General features: G+C 48.2%; 2 protein-coding genes across 4 annotated transcripts in view; both read left to right on the top strand.

Annotated features, from left to right (window-relative positions):
* Positions 1-4543, top strand: part of LOC135388514 (WD and tetratricopeptide repeats protein 1-like) — a 102974-nt gene extending 98431 nt beyond the window's left edge. For all 3 annotated transcript variants that reach the window (XM_064618097.1, XM_064618099.1, XM_064618098.1), the window contains exons 14-15: positions 1517-1709; positions 4011-4543. In XM_064618097.1, coding sequence (XP_064474167.1) covers positions 1517-1709; positions 4011-4208 — 391 coding nt within the window. In that variant the 3' untranslated portion in view covers positions 4209-4543. The remainder of the gene's footprint in view (positions 1-1516; positions 1710-4010) is intronic.
* A 7491-nt stretch (positions 4544-12034) lies between these two features.
* LOC135389539 (uncharacterized) lies at positions 12035-17461 on the top strand. Its single transcript, XM_064619575.1, has one exon. It carries the CDS (start codon positions 12035-12037, stop codon positions 17459-17461), a length of 5427 nt encoding a protein of 1808 aa, XP_064475645.1.
* Positions 17462-22379: the final 4918 nt, after the last annotated feature.

Below are 22379 nucleotides of genomic sequence, written 5' to 3'. Positions count from 1 at the left end.
GTTTTGCAAAGTTTCCCACTTCACCTGCATCCATGACGCCTTAATCATCGGCCAAACGGGTGCACGTGCAGCGCGCGCTGATGGTGACAGCGCATTGGCTGCAAAGCGAGGTCACGTGCAAGCGGCGCCTGACAAATCCGCGGCCGTCTGACGTCGCGCGCTCGCCTTCTTCAGTGGTCGAGGGAGCTCTTTCGGTCGCAGTAACCGAAGGCTCCCCGGCAATTCGTTCATAATAGGCGGAGGCAATTTCCATAGACTCAATACAAATTTTGACGGTCGTTCGTGAGGCATTCGTTATAACCGAAGATTCGTTATAAGTGGGGCTGTTATAACTGAGATTTACTGTACTCAACCTACTGAAATCCAAAGCTGCTGAGCTTATGTATGCATGAACTTTTTCAGTATGGAACTTATGCATATTCTTTCCTGTAATATATGCATTCCTGTATCAACACAGTTACAGATATGTATCAAACATAGTTGCAGAAATTTTGACACCCTCCACCCTCATTCTCATTTGTGCATGCAGATATTTATTTGTGCAGAGAATCACTGTTGCTGATAGTGCTGATAATTACACAATGGTGTGGTGGTATGGTTACATGATGGAACAGTGTTCCTCAGATTTCCTTACAAAATTGCTATGATTTACTATGCAAGTGGGTCACCTGTCTGTGCAGTTTCCCAGTTTCTCTCTCTCCATGTGCCCATGCAGCGACCTCATTGCTCCCTCTTCTAAATAAAGAGTACAGCTTGAGGTGAGGCGCACATGCCGTATTTACTGACATATTGGACACACTCATGTATGGCACACCCCTCAACATAAGCACCGAAATGCTGGTACTTTTTTGTCCCCCCTACATAAAGCACACCCTAGCTAAGCACGACCAGATCGTCTTGCTCAGCGTCAGCCATGCGGCGCCAGTCTTGTGGCGCTCGCATCGCGCAGTCAACGAAAAGGAGCGCCTGGTACAAGAGTGATGAACGAAGAATGCGATGGACATAGAGAAGCATTTCGGCCACATTTGATGGAACGGAAGACGGTCTGGCGTGGGAGAACAGCGACAATGAGAGACAATCGCGATGTTCGATTCCAGAGAGATCGTTGCGGATATCTCTGAATAAAATGAGACTTAAGTGTACCTTAAGTGTCGGGTTCCAATTTTCCCCCACATACTGAACGCAATGGCGCAATGTTTTTGGGAAAAAAATGTGCATCTTATACGCGAGTAAATATGGTAGTTTCTGCTGTGGACCCGCGCAGAGTTCCGTGCCACTGACATGTCCCCATTGTTGCTGCCTTAGGAGTGTACAAAAAATTTGTCCCGTGGTTTCTCGAAACTTTCTCATGAGCGAGAACAGACAGCCATAGTGTGTTGCCTAACTTTTCTAAACTCACAATTATAGAGCTACCCGCTTGTCCCACATTTTACGTGGCTTTTATGAATACATAGGTTTTCTATACCTACTTTTCTGCTTGTTTATTTTATTTCACTAACATGTTTTGTGTCTACAGTGCAGGGCAGTATGTTGTAGCTGGCTCGGATGATGGCTCTTTCTTCGTTTGGGACAAAGTGACCACTAACCTTGTGCGAGTAATGCGTGGAGATGATTCCATAGTGAACTGCTTGCAACCACACCCTTCAACTTGCTTACTGGCAACTAGCGGCATTGACCCAGTTGTTCGATTGTGGAGTCCAAAACCAGAGGTTAGCATCATCTTTTCTTTCACACATTAATAATGGATGAAATTGCTGAAATTGTAAAACTGAGAAAATGAATGCATTATTAGTGTGGATATGGGACAGTGCGTGCTAAACTCATTAGTGAAGACCTCAGTTTGACACACCAAGAGAAACAAATAAACTGCCTTTCCAAATTGGGTACTGAACATACGAAAAACCATCTGAGAAAAATATGTAGTTCTTCACAAACGATTATGACAAGGTTCAGGAGCACTTAAATTATGTCCTATTTACACACTGCAATGTCGCGTTTGCTCAATTTCAACTTGGGAAAAGGAATGGAAATGGAACAGAGAGAAACGGTTTGCTGACATCATTGACAGCAAACTGTTTCTCTTGGAACTGTTGGCTTTGGAACGGTAAAATCTGAGACAGGGAAAGAAGGACTAAGGTGTCGTCTTTTTCCTCCTTGCCTTGTCCCAGGATTTACTGTTTGGGATATGTACCAGCTCGCATGTGCCTTAGCACTTTTTACTGGATGGCTTCGGGTGACTCCTAAAAAATTAAAATACAGTTGCATTTGTAGATAAGTGTTCCATCTATATATTTTTAGTGTGGCACCACCATTTAACTTACTATGTCTTATTCCTCATATTAGTGACTGTGGTAGTTTACCAAAGTGCATGCAAAGACTAGCTCGCTGTGTCTGTAACTTGTTTAGGTTAATGTGCCACAAGAACTCCTCACATGCGTACATTCCGTATACAGGGACAGGTGCAGCACCACGTGGGGGTTAATTGTAAAAACAATGCTCGAAAAGCTGGTTTTATTTCTAATTCTTCGTTAAATTTTTGGAAGGGGCAGCTTTTTTCTGTTTGGTGGTTAGGAGCCCCCGGGCCACAGAACAACATCAGTAATTAGTCATCTTGCAGTTACATTACTCTGTTCCAGAGGATGTCTTCCTGGCTGTATAGCTGAACTGCAAAAATGACGTCTATGCTGCTCTCAGTTTTTAATAAAAATTCTGTAAAGGATTTAAAAAGAAAACACCCTGATCCACATAGCCCGATTTTACCCTATTTTATGGCTCCTGAAGTAAAACTCAATTTTTACTCCCCAATTCAAAAAACAAAGCCTGATGACACAAGGGACTATGCATGTGCCTCCAGTCAGACTGGAGCGTAGTCTGATGTGGCCATTCAATGCCATTCTAATAAATCGTTACGCATGTTTAGGGCCCTTCCTTTTCTGCGATTCCGCGATTTTGCGAAAATTCGCGGAATTGTGGGTCTGCCGCGGAATATGAGGTTTTGCGCAGAATTTTGCAGAAACCGCGTGCTTAACTCAGTTTATGCACGAGATGAACAAACTTTGCTCGCACCGGGTCGACTTGCGTTACAGCGTAGATGCGCCAACTGGATGAGGCCACCAGGCCGTGATATGGCCCCATCTGTGTGCTGGAACAACCCTCTAACTCCTCTCTCTGACCCTCAACTCTCTGGGATTCTGGAGTGGAATGCAAACGCTGACCCTTCTTTGGTGTCCATAGCTGTCAAGTACCTCTGTGTGACACTAAACTCTGTACATGCAGAGAGGTCACTTAGCAAGTACAATTTGATAGTCAGTGACAAACGTCACTCCCTGTCAGAAGAAAGTACAATGTATCTTGTTATGCTAAGTCACAAAAGTTTTTGGAGTTGTAACCGTGTTCCTCCACACTAAGAGCTAACAGGGCGTATTTTCTGTCTGAACTAGGGCAATTTGCCTTTTACCGCGGAAAAATGCAGAATTCGTATTTCCCTGCTGCGGAATTCAGGATTTGCTGCAGCAGAAAAAGAAGGGCCTTGTGTATGTTAATGCATTCAAATTACTGGGCCTGTAGCCCTGTAGTTCATGAGCACTGTAGTTCATGAGGTAGTAGTGTTTCCTCTAGGGCTCTCATTTTAATGACTAGAGATGTGTTGGGGATGACCCACCCTAAATAGTGCTAGAAACAACATTTCAATAACATTTGAATTACCTGGAGGATAAAGGAATAGCACACATGTACCTGAGTTTTACCATATTGCTGCAGAGCGCTATCAAGACGAGGACTTAAGAAGGAACACAACACATGTGATGTTCCTTCCTAAGTCCTCGTCTTTATAGCGCTCTGCAGCATTATGGTCTTATACCAACAAGCCCAGATTTCGTCACTCTTCCTGAGTTTAACCATTGGTTTATCCAAGCTTCTGTCTGTGAGAAAGATGCTCTTTACCATTGACATTGTAAAGGAGTACTATTGTACTATACTATTGAAACCAATATTACTTTCTTTGGTTCCAGGATGGCAGCAAGGAAGACAGAGAAGTGGTGAACTCTGAAGATGCCGCTGTCGCTAACCAGAGGCGTATGAATGCTGATCCCCTAGAAGTAATGTTGATGAACATGGGTTACCGTGTACCAGGCCTTCTCGAGTCTGACGAAGGAGAAACTGAGGGACGTGGAGGTGAAGCCAGTGTGGTCTCCTGTAGGCCAAGCTAGGAAACCCCAATTCTTTGTACATAATACATCACAAAGCTGACTTGCTCTGGTCAGTTTTGCGGAATGCAGCATTGTCTTTGCAGATCGGCTTGTTTTCCTACCATGCAGGGAATCTTAGATTGTGCATATGAGTGAATGTGTCTCTCTAGCTTTCTTTTATTATTTATTGCTTTCATATATGCTTCAAGGCAGAGACGTAAAGTTATTGATTGACAGTCAGAGTCAGGTTCTTCTTCTGCGCAAGTCATTGTGACAACCTAGTTTTTGCGTCAGTCCTTTTACATTGGAGCAAGCAGTGGAATGAAGCTCCTGAAAATAAAAAGTTGACACACATAGCCTGCAAAGATGGTTTGTCCATTCAATTGACAACAAATAATCAGCTGCCAAAATAATGAGAATCAGAGGAATATGGTGATAAATCCATTGCATGAGTGAAATGTACAAAATGGGGAAGGGTACTTCCACTTTGGTTACTCCCATATTTTTATTTCCATGTTACTTCTGACAGCAGCCTTTCAATTCCTGTATCTCATAAACCTTGTTAATGGAATGGCTCTTATGGAACTGTGAGTGGACAATCACTTAAGCTTTGTCAGTACCCCTTTTGCAAAAGTGCAGTTTTAAAGTACGTAACATGTACACAAGTAATTTTGGTGAAATTGCATGTCTTCTGAGCACGTCACTACTCATGCATGTCTTCCTGATGAATGTGACATGATGGAAAATGTCATGTCATGTCTTCATGTATGTGCATGTCTTTCGAGCACGTCACTACTCGAGCGCAGAAAGAGTGACAGGCAATCCACGTGCTTTGGAGCGATGGAGTTGATTGGACTAGGCACTGATCTGTTGGCCAGATAGACCGTTCTCTGACCCAGATAAGGTGAAGGTCGCGTCGTTTTTGTGCTCGAGTAGTGCTTAGTTCTGGTTTCGGCACATTTGCAAAATGAAATTTGACAATTTGTCTCAGTTCGCTTCTCATGATGGATTTGAATAATGACTTGCTCCAATTCTGCTATTTTACATTTCCCAGAAAACAGTTAATTAACAAGTTACTTTATTGAATTTTGCAATTAGTAGTTGCAGTAGTTGCATACGCTGTCCTGCAGGATGTTTGCCTGGCCACATAACCCGCCTGCCAAGATGGCATCAGTGCTGCTCTCACGGCTTTTTTAATAAACAATCTGAGTCGAATTAAAGAAAAATCACCCTGTATACTGGGTGTTTTACAAAAGTTTTCCGGCTGAATAATTCGTAAGCAGGTGGTGCTATTGAAGAGCTTTCCTTTGACTAAGCATCCCTGAGACGTCGAAAGACCAAGAAATTGGCAGTCAGTCGCTCATTTGCATATGCTCATTAATTAAATAAAACTCCTGACTTTTCGAGTTTGCTTCGGATGCTTTCGGAACATCTGTTTTACTGACCGGAATCTTGAGCGAAAAATCTTCTAGGGAAAGAACCCTTAGTGAAGTGATGCAACACTTTGTATTTGGTTTTGGTTTACATAATTCTTGCATGGAGCAGCGTGCCAATGTGCTCTTTCGCTCAGCTGTCTGGCTGCCAATTACGTGTTCATCTGCCTGTCACACACGGGGGGTAACGGAAGATAAGGAACAGACTGAAGAGGCGCTTAGGTGCATTCTTCGTCATCATGATAAAGGCACGCTCTGCGGCAGATCCTTATCTTCCTGGTGACTTCCGTGTGTGAACCTGGCGGATGAACACGTAGTTGGCAGACGCATAGCTCAGCGAAAAAGTGCATTGATACAACTGCTATGCACAAGAAATATGTAAACCAAAGCCAATTAATTACTCTAGGAATCACTATGAGTCCCGGCTTATTCTAAGCCATGTGAGCTTTTCACCGGCACTGAACTCGTTTTTTTCTGGAACATTTTTTGCATTGACGGGTCTAGTCGGTAAAACACAGGTTCTTAAAGTGTCCAATGTAAAATTTGAAAGTTTGTAGTTTATTTACTTAATGAGTATACCTTATAAGTATACCTTATCACCAGACTGCGGATTTGTATAATTCTTTCTGGGGCATGCAGAGCTTTGAATGGAATAGATTTGCATGTTTTGAGGCCATATAAATGCATTAGTGAAGTTTGTAAAATGCATGAAAATGCATGTTTTGGACGTTAGTGCATGTTTGTAAGACTACTCCATATTTCTGCATAAATGTATTGTTCAGCGGCACGCGTTGGGGTGGCGCGACCTTCTCGCACGCCGGGCATGTGAAGACGCGCGGAAGGCTGCGTTGGCTACAGATGCATGTGACACCAGCATTGGAGCCGACTCGACAAACGCACACACATTTCACATTAGACCGTTTGCAGGCTTCCTCCTAGGCACCGTACTGAGCGCACATGGAACTTGTATGTGGCAGTACTGACATACTTAACAGAGAAATGCCGAAAGAGCTTAGTCGTTCGCGAGTGGATAGGCATGGTCAGTGCTTACACAACAGACTATAGGGTCATCTTCTGCACTGTCTGCGACAAATAGGTTTATAAAATAGAATTCAGATTGGCTCCCACTTCTCATTTGATCTGGTTTGATCACTCCCCTGTCTGCACTCAGGGCCCGTGCGCGAAGAAGTTTCAGCTGCAGCAACACAATGGGGAAGCTGGTCTGGATTCATGCAGCTGCCTCTGAATCGACCTTCTACGTCTGCAGGACATTTTGCCTATACGAAGGATCTGTGTGAGGCCTTCGTTTCCGCAAATATACGTTGCAAGAAACTTCAGAACGAGACCCTACATAAAGGTACCTGCAAAGGCATATCCCAGATGAGTTGACCCTGAAAAATGGTCACTTCCAGCTGTTGTACATGTTGGTTCTAAACAGCGTGAGGGACGAAATAAGTAACTGTCCCTACTGGGTTGGTGTGGATAAACTGACTGACGCTTGCGGACGTTATGTGGCCAATATCACGATCAGAAGGCTCTCTGCCCACGAATACTCCTCCCCCATCTGGTTGCTTGCAAAATACTGGAGAAGGTCAACCATTCAACAATTGCGAAACCAGCGGCATTGCCGAGTGGGCTAAGGCGTCCGCTCGTTGGTGGTAACCAAGGTCGTGCTGTAGACTGGGAGGTGGTGGGTTCGAATCCTACTACCAGCTGTGCTGTCTGAGGTTTTCCCTGGGTTTTCCGAAGACTTTCCAGACGAATGTCGGCACAGTTCCCTTTGAAGTCGGCCCAGGACGCATACTAATCCCCCTGTCCCCCACTCCTTCCTGCTGTCCTCTCTCCGTCTGTCCACGTCTGTACACTGCTCGTAGCCACAGTTGCTTCGCGGCGCTAACACGCAATCAAGAAGAAAAAAAAACAGTTGCAAAACTTGTTGACGGCACTTTGAGCATGCTGTGGCCAAGTCAAAACTCAGATAACATCTGTCTGTTTTTGACAGACGGTGCAGCCTATATATGCTAAAGACAGGACAATCTCTAGCTGTGTTCTATGAAAAGGTAATACACGTGACCTGCGCGGCCCACGCACTCAATAGAGTGGCAGAAGAAGTCAGCATATCTTTCCCAGCCGTAAACTGCCTCATATCGTCTGTGATAAAAATATTTGTGAGAGCCCCACGCCGACAGCAGTTCAACAGCCAGCAGCTCGCCAGTGAACCATTTCCATTTCCGTGTCGCCCCTGGCATCAGAATGCAAAACGTCGTGTTTTGACCCCAAATGAGCGAGGGGTACTATTCGGACTGGAACGTCGCGTGGGAAAGTAGCGAGAGAAGATTGCAAAAAGAATGCGGAAAGCGTATTGTACTGATTACGAGTATAAACCCAAGCAACAATCAAAGGTTGAGCCAAGCATGACAATAGTTAGGCTAGGCTACCTGGCCTTGGTTGGTACATCATCGGCCAACAAGATTGTTTCTTCATTCGGATCTGTACCCTATCCAATGACTTGCCAAGCACTGGCCAGCCTACACTGTGCCAAGCATTCCTGCGGCGTCACTGATATTTATACTCAAGTGTCTCGCGGCGTAAGGTGACGATTTATCATCATTTGTTTGTTGCACGTATTTCACACAACGGACAATGTGCACGGCGCAAGTGAAAAAAAGAAAAATGGAGAGGGAGACCACTAGGACCAAACGGCTCACAAAGGAAAGCAATTGCATTTCTTTCCTGAGGAAGAACAGATACTATACATAGGTTCTCTCGCGAGCTTCCACAAATTCGAGAGTCCTCCTTGCCTGTTAGTCAAAATGAAGGGTGAGATGTCTAAGTTTAATTCGATGTGTGCACAAACAACACTGAAATGTTGAATTGCTTGTCGTATTAACTCACCATGAAGATAACGTCTCTGTTTCTTACTGCTTTTGGTTTGAGACATTAACTTGGTCCATCGAAAGTCGAACTTGTGCACTACTACGCCGTTCCGCGTTACCCTCTCCCCAAGGTGACAGATTAGGTCATGCTTGGCAAGAACTTGGCCTGCCAACCAAGCTGTGCTTGGCAAGTGTTTGGCCAACGAGCTCGTTTCTTATTGGTATGGATCTGTACCCTGACCGACGGCTTGCCAAACCTCGCTCTGCCTATCACTATGCAACATTGCGCCAACGTTGGCTGGCCGAATGAGTCGCAATTCGCAGAATATGAACGACACCTCCCGAACGTGGGCTTCACCTGACGCTTTCGTGCATGAGGTGAAGCCTGCTTTACGAAATTGCCCAAGCTACAGGACAAAAAGATACGAAGGCAGAAAAAATAGGCAATGTCAAGTTGCCGGTGGTGAGTAAATCAAAGAGTGATATTTGATCCATACTCTTGTCTTAAATATCACTCTTTGATCTACAGGACAAACAAAGACAGACGGTAGTTTAGCTTAAGACAACGTTACGCCAAGTCTAATGTGCATACTCCGCCTGAGGAAGGGGTAGCGTCCCTCCCGTATGCAGTTTAGCAGTAGCAGTGGGGGATTTCGATTTGATGTTTGGGAGTTTGCATGAAAGACTCTTACATAATGCTTACAGCCCAGAAACAAAAAGGGTGTCCTGAAGATGTAACTTCCACAGGGCATGTATTGTAAGCTCCTTCCTGTAATCTTCCTATAAAGTTCCTATAAACTCTGTAGGTGCCGAAAGATCTTTCAGCAGGTATAAAATGATTGCAGGCAACAGACGGCATTGTTTATCAGAGGAGAACACAAAATATCATGTATGTAATGCTGAGGCACAGCAGTGCTTTGAATCTGTAATTCATAAAATATTTTTGTTCCCAAATTATACAAGAAAATAAAGTGTTCCCCATTTCAAGCGGAGTGGAGTGCGGAATCGCGGAATTTACAAGTCAGTGCCGCAGAATTTTGAATTTGCCGCAGCGGAAAACCAGGGGCCTTACCAATTACATACCCCAAAACATGGCAGCCGTGGCTGAACATGCACATATGTTTACTCGGAAAAAGTCAAGTTGCCTCTACCGCCTGAGACCGTCATCACGCGCTGGGGAACGTGGCTAAATGCTGTGAAGTTCTATGCTGAGAAGTTGAACGACGTGAAGAATGTTGCAGACACGTTCTTGCCATCGGAGTACACTGCCATTGAGAAAGCGAAGCAACTTTTCTCTCGGAATGAAGTTGAAAGAGAAACGGCAGCACTGAACTGCCATTTCCACAGCCTTGCTGCTGCTATAGCAGACTCAGTGCTGTGATGTGATTGCTGCGCCAATTGTGCCAAACGGCGCCATTGGGAAAACCCTGCTACATCCTGCTCCATTAATGCAAAATATCAGGAATATGCACCAGGCCTGCGCCAAACATCCGTTTGCGCAGTTAAAAGCGAAAGCAAGCATTCAGCTGAGCCCCTTTGGTCATTTAACGCGTGTCTGGTCTGCTGGCAGCGCAAGTCATCGCGGTACAGTGGCTGCTTCTCCTTTCGTGTAGTTTCGCTTCTGTTATACATGCGCCGAACTGGTATTCATGCTGTCAACAAAACCTTTCCTGACATGCGTTGTTTGTAGGGTGGCCTGCCTGTTGCGGCTAGAGTCACTAAATAGGGGTACAGAGTATCGTAATCTTTTTTCCACGCCGCAGCCGCCGTTCGGTGTCCGCGATTGGGCCGATCATGTCACGTGGTTTCTCCTTCCAAGAACTTGCCGTCCATGTTGAGTCACCTCCGTCAAAAACCGGTTTCGGGAGTTACGAACTTGCGTGCTGGCTGGACTGCGCGTTGTTCCCCACTGGAGACGAGGGAGGTTGGCGTCCCATTGCTAGGCGACGGAGCCGCGCCTGACTCAAAATGGCGAGCTCACTCGCCGGCGTGGCTCAGTATCGCTACTCTGCTCCCTATTTAGTGACTCTAGTTGCGGCTGGGCAATAGCAAAGCGATAAACATAAGATCTCCCCCACCTGAAGGATTACGAATATGACAGGATGGAACACTCAGGTTCGACCCCTATCACTCTTTCTTGTATTTTTTTAAACAATTGACTTGCTTCCGTGTTGTGTTGCCATAACTTGTCGCTGGTGTCACATGACGTCATAACGCGAAACATTGGAGAACGCTCGTAATAGACGAACAATTAGTAAGTGTTGTGGATGAGAAACTTGAAATAAATATTGGACATGTCCAGCCTATGTGATTCTAGCACTATGTGAAAGCACTAGTGGACAAATTGAACGCGGAAATAAAAAGATTTCAGTGTTTATAGCACACATAATACTTTCCCACCAGTCAGACCCTGGGTTCGGGGGAGAGGGATGTTTTTTTGTTGAAACGCGTAGTGCGGGAGGGAAGAGAGGAAAATCCAATGTACACGTATGAACTAACTTTTTGGGAGGCTGTCTCCTGCCCCCCCCCCCCCCCCCCCCGGATCTGCCACTGCCACCAGTAAGCTAGCGTTGGCATTTTCTTTAACTGCTTCGTTTATATTTGGCACTGTAACTGCACAATAGTATCAGTGCAAACACTGACTGATGAAGAATTTGCAGTAATTCTGTATTATATCCGAATGACATATTCGAATTTTCGCACGGCTTTCTTGCTGTTCACGAATATTGTTGAAAATCCTGGTCTAAATTTTCTCACTACGCGTAAGCTACTTCAACTGATTGCAACACATGACAATCGTTACAAGGAGTTGGGCTCCGGCTTCGGTGACCACGTCTACGTCGCTCTTTCGAAAGTGTACTAAAAATATAGTGTATACTACTGCGCATTATACTGTAGCGTATCGGCTCCAATGCACTGCTCTGTTGCTCCAAAACGGAATTTTTCCTCCTCCAGAAGGTGCTCCAAAATGGTTTGGGCCAATCACATCACTACAAACTACAAACGGCAGGGATTCCTCTGCATGAGTCTCTTGGAGTACTGTTGTCCGTTCAGCACACTTTAGCAACCATTCCAGGAATGATTGGAGTACAATTCACAGACAAGCGCAAGGCTGTCCTTGCAAGGAACCCTGGGCTCCCACAGGTCCCAAAAATTTGGGCTGCCTGACGCAACCTTGTCCGAGCATATCTCTCCGGAACTGCTCCCACATTTCGTGCACGCTCCCGTAACGACATGCGATATTGAGAGGAGATTTTCAGCATATAGAAAACATGGAGCAGTATACATATCGTGGTTTACTGTCACCAGAACTACAATTAGTTGCCCATGGTGTAACATTCGACCTTCTATAGTCATTTTTTGTGTGTGTTGAGTATGCCGGAAGGGGGCGGCACTAGAGGAAGATGAGCGAGCGAGCGGGTTCGCACGAGCAATAAAATAAACCGTTCTTCAGTAGAATACGGTCGGGTCAGCCTCCTCTATCCTTAACAATTGGTGCCGAAACCCGGGAGAAGGCTGATCTCTCATATATTCACCCATGGAGAAGCTTCGCCGTAACCGAGCTGTCCTTCGTGGCGCCGTGACGCGGTGCCTGTCATCCGCTACCGAACTCCTGCAACAGCCCTCGGCGGCCCCGTCTGACGACTTGCAGATAACCCTGGATGAACTACTCGACAAGGACAGGACTCTTACCGCTTTGAATGATAAAGTCGCAGAGCTCATTGACGACGACACCTACGAGCAAGAAATCAGCACCGCTCTCGATTACCACGAAAAAATTTTCCGTTGCGTAAGTCGGATTCGGTTCCTTCTGAGTTCTCGTACCGCATCTAGCGCTACATTGTCTAGTACCGCTACCCAAGACCAATCAGGAGAGCGCTCAGGCGAAGGGTCGGGTACCGTCAATGCCGCTCCGAACGCTACTGCGAGCAGCTCGCGCTCTGGACCGCAACGGGTTAATCTACCGAAACTCCAAGTGCCGGTCTTCTCTGGTGAGCTCCGTGAATGGCAGGGGTTCTGGGAACACTTCGAAGCAACTATCCATCGACGTCCAGATCTCCCCGACATAGAGAAATTCCAATACCTGAAGACATACTTGAGTGGATCTGCAAGGCGTGCAGTCGAGTGGATTCGCCTTAACGAAACCAACTACCCGGTGGCGGTGAGCGTGCTCACCGAGCGGTTTGGCCGTACCGACGCTCTTGTCGATGAACATATTGATAGCCTTCTTGCCATCGCGCCTATCTCATGTTCGTCTCAGATAACTCGGCTCCGGGACCTCTACGAACAGATTCAGTTCCGCACCAGCTGCCTCGAGAGTCTTGGTGTTCCTGCAGCGGAGTACGCAGTAGTTCTCCATCGGGTCCTCATGCGTTCCCTACCGGAAGATATCGCTGTTCTTTACAGACAGCGCTTGAAGACGCAAGATAAACAAGATGCACCGTCCAGCTCCGCAGCAGGCTCTCGTGCCGAAGAAGTGAACACTGCCATGGAATTTCTGAGGGTCCAAGTGGAGAGCAGAGAGGAAACCAAGGCAGCACGCGTGAAAGAAAACTCGAATCTCGCATCAACCGAACGAGTGCATTCACGGAGCTCCTCCCACCTTCCGTCTGCTTTGGCGTTAGCTACAGGGTCCGCCCCTCCCGACCAGCTCACGTGTCCTTTGTGTGACCAGTCTGGTCACACAACCCAGGAGTGCCACGCCTCCTTATCAACCGATGAAAAGCGAAGGAGACTGTCAGCAAGGCGTTGCTGCTTCAAGTGCGGCAAGCGTGGGCACATGGCTCGTCAGTGCCGCACTGCAGCGACACTGAGATGTCGGGCCTGTTCAAGCCGCCATCTGACGGTACTGTGCGACCTATGGAAGAGACCTGACGCAAGGTGTCTACAATCGTCATCCGCCCTCGGGGCCTCGAACTCCCAGTCCACATCTGGACCACAGAGCCCACAGCACGCTACAGCTACCGTGGCTGCGACTCATACGAGCAGCGGGGTCGGTCACCCGATATTACTACAGACAGCGACAGTATGGGCGTCTGGAGAAGGCGGCAACGTCATGGCGCGACTACTGCTCGATACCGGCAGCCAGAGAACGTTTATACGAAGCGATCTTTCCCACAAGCTGCATCTTCCGTGTGAAGAACAGGAAGACCTCACCGTACTTACGTTCGGAAACACGAGTCGGCCGCGACGGTACCATTGCCGAAGAGTCAAGCTCACTCTTAGCAGCCGATTTACCTCTAATGCAGTCACCCTAGAAGCGCTGGAGGTTCCAGAAGTATGTACCGTAACAACTACCTTGGCCACGGATCTGCCGGAACTCAGTGGGAAGAATCTGCTCTTCGCCGACGAACCTAATTCTTGTACGAGGGAAAACTCTGTCATTAGCGTCCTTATCGGCTCAGACTTCTACTGGAGCGTGGTTACGGGACGTACCGAGCGCCTCGGCGACCGCATGTGTGCCGTGGAGACAATGTTCGGCTGGGTGGTCCAAGGAGTCAACTCAAGTTCCAGCCTTCCAGCACCCATGTGCGGCAACACTGTCGCACTCTTTTTAGGCTACTTCAACATCGCTTGCGGTGACGAAAAAGTGATAGACCCTTCGGAGATGTGGAGACTTGATGCAATTGGCATAACCGATTCAGCTCATTCCCAAGCTACCGAGGAGCGCACGGCATTTGACCAGTTTCAGAGCGCAGTATACAAGGAAGAGGGACGATACGTCGTTTCCTTGATGGTCAAGGCGCCCTACCTTTTGTCCACTACGAACCGACCTGTTGCTGAAGCAAGGCTACAGCGTCAACTTAAACGTTTCGAAGCTCATCCGGACGTGCTGCGAGAATATGACCGCACAATCAGCGAGTACTTCAACGAGGGTCATGCGGAGCGAGTGCAGCCGTCGGACCAAGGTGCCCGTCATGTGTATTACCTTCCTCACCACGCAGTCATACGGCGGGAAGCGGTGACAACCAAGGTTCGTGTCGTGTTCGATGCCTCTTCGCATGAACCGGGAAGTCATTCGCTTAACGATATACTGGACAAGGGCACAACGCTCGGTGCAGAATTGCTGCAACTTCTTCTGCAGTTCCGGTGCAATCACATCGTCATGACCGCCGACATTCGCAAGGCATTCCTGCAAATTCACGTCCGACGAGAAGACAGAGACCTTCTTCGTTTCTTGTGGATCGAACGACTTCCCAGTAGTGACGAGCCTTGCCCAACCATCGTCGAGTGGCGTATGACGAGGGTGCCATTTGGAGCTTCGTCGAGCCCATTTCTACTGTCTGCAACTTTGATGCATCACCTTGAATCTTGGAAGGCTATTCATCCAGAAATCGCATCGCGTCTACAAAGAGCCTTTTACGTGGATGATCTAGTTATCGGCGCTTCAACCGAACCTGAAGCACTCCACATTTACCAAACAGCCCGTGCTATTGTGGCGGACGCCAGCATGGAGCTGAGAAAGTGGTGCTCCAGTTCCGAAACGTTGAACGAGCAATTTCGTGCAGACGGTGTCTCCCTCGACGACATCGGTCAACCGTTGGTTAGATGCAAGGTGCTTGGTCTTCCGTGGAACCGATCTGCTGACACTATCGTAATGACCACTCAAAACGTGTCATCTTACGTTGCTACGCAGCCAGCTACCAAGCGAGTTGTACTTCAGACCTTTGCGAGGCTGTTTGATCCTCTTGGGCTTCTTGGACCGTTTCTCGTCCGCGCCAAACTTCTGTTCCAAGAGCTATGGCGGCGCAATTGCACATGGGAAGAAGCTCTACCTGAGGACGTGCATGAACACTGGAAGACCTGGACGTCCGAGCTTAGCGAGCTTTCATCGTTCCAAGTCCCACGTTGTGTCATATCTCCTGCAACGCAAGGCGCAAAAGGACAGGAGCTTCACGTATTTTGCGACGCAAGCCCAATGGCATACGGGGTTGCCGTTTATGTGAGGTGCGTCATGTCTGAGAACAGTTTCGCTTCACAGCTCCTCATGAGTAAAGGTCGCATAGCCCCGTTACGGCCCGTTTCGATTCCAAGGCTGGAACTATTGGCCTGCTTGTTGGCAGCCAGGTTATGCCACTATGTCAGACAACTTCCCGAGCTCTCACAGGCCGTGGTTCACCTTTGGACTGACTCTGCGGTCGGATTGCACTGGATATGTGGTGACGCGGTCCGCCAGGAAGTATTTGTACGAAACCGCTCGTCCGAGATTCGCCGCCTAACCAGAGGATTCCACTGGCACCACTGCCGGAGCCAGGATAATCCAGCAGACTTACTTACCCGTGGCGAGCCAGCGTCTTTTGTTTCGCGCAAGACAATTTGGTGGGCCGGACCTGCGTGGTTGACCAATCCTCAGGTGGATTGGCCTACAGATCTCTGCCCTAGTCAAAAGCACGATGACTTGCGCACTGGACTCACCTCTGCCTGTCAGAGCTTAAGCTTGCCGACTTCTCCTCATTTGCACGATCCACTCCTTAGGATTAATGATTACGGACGCCTTACTAAGGTTCTAAGAGTCACTGCTTGGATCAAAAGGTTTCTTCGTAATGCGTCACTCCACACCACGTCCTCCTCCGGACCGCTAACAGCCGCGGAGTTGTGTGAGGCAGAGTTGTACTGGATACGATTTGTTCAGCGCTCTGCGTTTCCTTCAGAAGTCACTACGTTACAGGTCGGACAATCTGTCGAGTCTGCTTCCAGTATTCTGACTTTACAGCCCTTCCTTGACAAGAAAGGTTTGCTTCGTGTGGGTGGTCGCCTGCAGGCCCTTGATGCGTCGGAGGAGTTGAAGCATCCTATGATACTACCATGCAACGACCGGTTCACTGAGCTTCTGGTTGAAGCAGCACATATCCGCCTTCTTCATGGAGGAGTCCAGCTAACTTTAATCGAACTCCGCTCCAGGTTTTGGATTCTGAAAGGACGTCGGACAGTGAGGCGGGTATTGAACGCTTGCTTGCCGTGTCGTCGTAGACGCTTGCGTCCGGAGACTGCTCCTCCCGCACCGTTACCGAGGGACCGGATAACCGAAACCATGCCGTTTGACGTCGTTGGGATTGACTTTTGCGGACCACTGTACTGCCGCGCGTCACAAAACACTGACAGGAAGGTGTACATAGTTGTGTTCTCGTGTGCAGTGACAAGAGCGATCCACCTCGAGTTAACGATTGATATGACGGCACAAACATTCCTCCTTGCCTTTCGCCGCTTCGCTTCGCGACGGGGTGTGCCGTCCACCATCTATTCCGACAACGCCAAGACGTTCCGTTACTGCGCTAAAGTACTGCGCGCGCTCTTCGACGACTCTGTCCAAGACCATGCCAGTTCCCTCCGCATCCAGTGGAAGTTTATCGCTGAAGGTGCGCCCTGGTGGGGCGGTTTTTGGGAACGGCTCATTCGTACTATCAAGGACGCACTGAAACGTTGTCTAGGGCGCAGTAGCCTCTGCTATAAGGGGCTTCTCACCGTACTACTCGAAGTTGAGGCGGCCGTCAACTGCCGTCCCCTCACCCAGCTTGCCGACGACACAGAGGACTGCGAGGCTCTGACTCCTTCCCACTTCTTGATCGGAAGGCGCGCCGTAGCCTTACCGGCCAGCCTGGGGTTAGAGGTGCCCAGTTCCACTCCTGCAGGTCTTCGTCGCAGAGTTCGACATAGACAGGCTCTTCTTGTGCAGTTATGGACTCGTTGGAAGAAGGACTATCTCCTGCTTCTGCGTTCTGCACACCACAGTCAACCGAGGGCACATCCACGAATTCGCGTCGGCGACGTCGTGATAGTGGAGGACAATGCACTGCCACCTCTGGATTGGAAACTCGGACGCATAGTTGGTTCCTTCCCAGGAAGAGATGGTGTCGAGCGCTGTTTCAAAGTACTTCTCCCGAATGGTCAACAGCTCCGGCGTCCTCCCCAACGTTTGTACCTGCTGGAAGCTGACTCGTCCAACGCGGCCGCGGGAGGATGTTGAGTATGCAGGAAGGGGGCGGCACTGGAGGAAGATGAGCGAGCGAGCGGGTTCGCACGAGCAATAAAATAAACCGTTCTTCAGTAGAATACGGTCGGGTCAGCCTCCTCTATCCTTAACAATTGGTGCCGAAACCCGGGAGAAGGCTGATCTCTCATATATTCACCCATGGAGAAGCTTCGCCGTAACCGAGCTGTCCTTCGTGGCGCCGTGACGCGGTGCCTGTCATCCGCTACCGAACTCCTGCAACAGCCCTCGGCGGCCCCGTCTGACGAATGAAAGCGAACAGAAGGAAACGCGATGCACGTTGGATTGAATTGGCCGTGTGACATGCACGCTCGAGCCAATGCAACTTTTTCTGCACGAAAACGACCAGACGACCAGCTGAATTTGCTGTCCTATGGCCGACAGTCTACAATTACTGGAAAAATCATTGGAATGCCAAACCTCATTGCTGCCGTTTTGTCTGTGTGGGAAATCCAATGAACGTACGGCAAACCAAGAACCTGGAGAAAAAGATATCTTGCCACGTTTCATCTCCCAGTTTAGCTTTGAACCATATGTGAAAACATGATCAGCTGGAAAGCCTGCAGTTAGCAGCCTGTCAACCTGTACTGCAAAGGAATTTTCCATTTCATGTATGCAAGAGCTGCTTTTTTGCAAGACACCCCCACTCCGCTTTTTGCGAATTTTGAGTGGTTCGACATAAGAGGTTTTTGTGTACTCTGTCTGGCTCCCAACATAGGTATGTGGTCATCAACCCCCCACCCCCAGAAAGCAGGTTAAAAAAATTACGGCCGAAATCGCTTTGCATATTGTCATTGAAATGCGGTTGCATTTATGAGCTCACCGTGGCATTCTCTGACGATGGACAGCAAAGGCCTGTGGAAACTAAAGTAGCTGACGCACTCAGTTTCTGTGCCCCTGAGGAAGACACAATCTAAGACACGAAGACACAAGACCTCCCGTACAGGTTGCGGGAATTTTATCGTCACCGGCTAGATGCAAATCGAAGACTTGATTAATAATGGCCGCGAACAAGTTGTTCTGCGGCTTCTTAATGTACGCATTGAAGTCTCCCATGACAGTCATGGGCATGTTGTGATCCTTCAAGTTTTCTGCGAAGGTGTTGCTGGCAGCGTAACTGAAGGAACCTCTTGATCCTACCTTTAGAGGATCCCGCTTTAATGTATACCAGCACGATGGGGGTGGAGGTATCCTTGTGGTCCTTGCCTGTCTGCTTCAGGATATTCTCCGTGCGTGCTCCGTTGTGCATCACTTCACTTCTGCGTACCATCCGCAAACTAACGGCCTTACAGAGAGGTTCAACCATACTCTCGGTGATATGTTGTCCCTCTACGTGTCTTCCGACCAAACGAACTGGGACACCCTCTTGCCCCATGTCACATATGCCTATAACACCGCCATTCAATCCACGACAAATTTCAGTCCATTCCGTCTCGTATACGGCAGAGATCCAGTCTCCAACGTTGATACCATCTTTCCATATCATCCTTCCACCGACCAGAACCTCACATTGGCCGAAGCAGCATCCCGAACTGAGGAGTGTCGCCAGCTCGCACGGTGCCGCACATTCCGTCAGCAGGCCGCCGCCAAGCAGCGTTACAACGAGCGTCACAGACATGTATCCTACAACGTCGGCGACCTCGTCTGGCTCTGGGCACCCGTTCGTAAACCCGGCCTCTGCGAGAAGCTCATTTGCCGCTACTGGCGTCGGAACTATTTTTCCGGTGGGGGAGCAAAAAAAAAAGTGCTACCATAAACATCATCATCATCATCACTTATTTTCCTTGAGGGCTCATGCTGGCATTATACAGGGTTGCTACACAAACTGTAAACGTGCTCCAGGCAAACGACATCTACATATTTGTACAGTAGATCTAAAATAGCATTGCAGAAGTATTGTAATGAAATAGCGCTTGGTGGTGAGCTAGATGGTATGACTTCAGTGCGTCCGGCTTTTTTTACTTCTGCGCAGTGCCTAGACCTCTATGACAAGTAATGTGTAAGGAACTTCAGGGACTTGTCCCTGGGAATCGTCGTCGCGGCATGAACGCGTGCCGTGACTGGAAGCGAATATCGTCTGATCCGCAAGTCTTCTGCGAAGAAACCACACTTTCCTGGGCGGTCTGGAGCTCAGCAAGAATGTGTCCCTTTGACACCCAGCTCTTTGACTGGGTGTCACGTTGTCGTTATCAGTCCAAGGCGACTCAATAAGAAAAGCCGGACAACAGCGGGTAGTTTTGGACATCAGTACGGTGGAAAGTGTGGAGCCAGCAATCCAGTTAACAGCTAGAATATTTTACTATGACAAGTGAACATATACATAATATGAAGACAACAAACAAGCTGTGATACATATCTCTTACCAGAGGTGTGGGCTTCTTCGATGTCTATGGCGTTTGATAATCATGTAACGCTGCTGCAGGCGACACCTTGATGGCGCTCCCTCGACGTTGCCGTTGCAATCCGACACGTGAACGCAACACCGGTGCGACGTTTCGTCTCAGTCAATCGCACTTATTGTCGTACTACAAGTCTCACACGCCAGCTCGAAGTGGGCACCCTGACCACCACCGACTGAAATCTGTGGCTGCGCCTCGCAAACCGCCCCTGTAACAACCTTCAACCGGGCGGTATCTTTGTATCGTTATTTCCCCCAGATGTCTTGTGTCTTGCGTGCCTTTCGCGATTCCCGTTTGCGCCTCTGTCCCCCCACCCCACCCCGTGGATTGAGTCTGGTAATACTCGCGCCTCCCGGCACACACTTTCGGACTGATTTATTGCACTTCGAAACCTCGACAGTGCACTTCGTACCACAAACCTTGCCATGGTCAACTCCAGAACCCTGTGAACCTGACACCTTTGGTATGTAGCTCTTCTCAAACGGTCTCCGCACAGTGACACTGGTAGGCTCTCTGTTTATTGCTCTCTAAATTTATGGCCGTCGAAAGAACACATGCACGGCCTTTCCGTTAGGCCGTAGAAGAATACGACGCTGGGCTGACACTGGGGGAGCCGTGCTCCCCCATTCGTAAATGTGGGGGAGCCGTCGCTCCCCCTGCTCCCCCTGTTCCGGCGCCCCTGCCTTGGTCCCTACCGTGTCCTCTCCAAAAACCCTAACGTTAATTACTCCGTGGAACCTGTCGATCTACGACCCGACCGCCGTTGCCGTTCCCGAGAAAATGCTCACGTACCCTGCCTCAAGCCCTACAAACACCCTTCATCCTCTGAGGACATCCCAAGGCACGCTCATCGCCATCAGCCCTTTCGCGCGAGTTTTCAGATCACCCGCATTCTTTCGCTTGGCTGCCATTAAACCACACGCCAAGCTTCCTCTCTCTCCCGTCTTATTCACCTCTTAACAATATTTATATTAAAAAAAGTCAGTTTCGGTCTTCCCTTGGTGGAAGTAATGGATTAGATAACGCAAAATTATGGCAATCTTAGATGTTGTCAGTCGTTCTGGCCTTTTTTAACTGTGGCCACAGCATGCTTTTGTTTGTTGTTTGGAGGTACTGAACACAAAATTTTATTCGGCATTTGTGTGGTACTGATTTTTCAAGAAACGAGGAAACTGAGTTATAAAGTATACCAAAAGACATTTCTAACGTTTAGCTACCCAAGTAGCTGTATTTAAAAAATCATTTCAAGGCTCCAATAATTTTGGCTCTAAATTTTCACGACACGACCACAGGCGCCACATATGCCACATATGCGCGCCTCGTGCATTCCCGAAGTCAGGGTTGAAGTCTGTCACTGAACTAGTTTACTTAGGGCTGAGCCTTATATTACCAGCCTCTAAGGCCCCTTTTGTGTTTGTGATTCTTCTTTTCATTTTTTAAAGGAATAGCAAGACGGCCTATACACTTGACTAGCCTTCCCTCCCTTTCACTTTTGAATAAGCATCTGCCCCCCCCCCCTCCAATAAACACTCAAACACCGCCTTTGCCGATATAGCGCACATGCGTGCGTGAATGTGTGTGTGTGCGAAAAAGAAAAACAAAGGGATAAATTGGAGCCATGTGAGTCCTACATTGCTTCTATGCTTGTACAGATTTATGAATTATTTTGGTATTCCAGAGCTACAGCAATGAGCGTGATTGAAAACATGGAGGGTAAGGACTTGGGCTTGTTGGTAGGACATTCGAAGAGAGGAATAGCAGTGAGGGATGAACGCCTGCAGTGGTTGGTTCACCGTCTATCGTCATTCCGTCTTCATCCTGGATTCGTCTGGGATCCCTCACTGCTATTCCTACTTAGAATTGAAAACTTGACGCATAAATTTGACGCTTCTCGGGTCCCAGCAGTAACACCCCCTCCCCCCCCCCCCCCCAAGCCACTACAGTTTAAGTTACAACAAAAGTTACAGTAATCGATAATTTTTAGGTATCGGAGTGCGGATCGCGATATTTGTTTTAAGTCGGTATCGAAAAAGTATTTCCGTTACAAGTTCATCGGCCATCGGCAAAGGGATAAAGTTGTGTGGAGATGCGTAATTAACTTCGACTTCCCGATATAGAATAACGAATTTCTCACATAGACTTTTCTGCAAGAACAAAAAAAAAACAAGAAAGTCAACGCAAGGCTATGCTTGAGTAAAATCAACAAGGTTGTAGAGTTATGTAAGATTCGAAAGTGACATTTGGCAGCACGTCAGGGGACCGCGTTCTATCCTCACGTGCCACGGATTAGTAGGCGAAGTGGGACTGTCTGCAGCATGCACTAGGCCAAGTGGAACCCCCTGTAGTTCAAGGTCGGTGAACCTGCTAAGGGACGGCGAGATAATCTGCTAAAAAGCATTAGGCGAAATGGGAAGACACGCCTCTGCCACCTGATATCACGAGACGCGAGGAGCCGCTGGACAAGGTTGCCACCACTGCACGTTCCCTTGCAAAGC

This window comes from Ornithodoros turicata, chromosome 3 (assembly GCF_037126465.1).
Source record: "Ornithodoros turicata isolate Travis chromosome 3, ASM3712646v1, whole genome shotgun sequence".
Classification (NCBI taxonomy): domain Eukaryota; kingdom Metazoa; phylum Arthropoda; class Arachnida; order Ixodida; family Argasidae; genus Ornithodoros; species Ornithodoros turicata.
The sequence above is the reverse complement of the archived record's forward strand: the minus strand, read 5'-3'. Positions and strand labels throughout refer to the sequence as shown.

Excerpts from the sequence above, each read along its gene's own strand:
- LOC135389539 (XM_064619575.1), top strand. The coding sequence starts at position 12,035 with ATGGAGAAGCTTCGCCGTAACCGAGCTGTCCTTCGTGGCGCCGTGACG.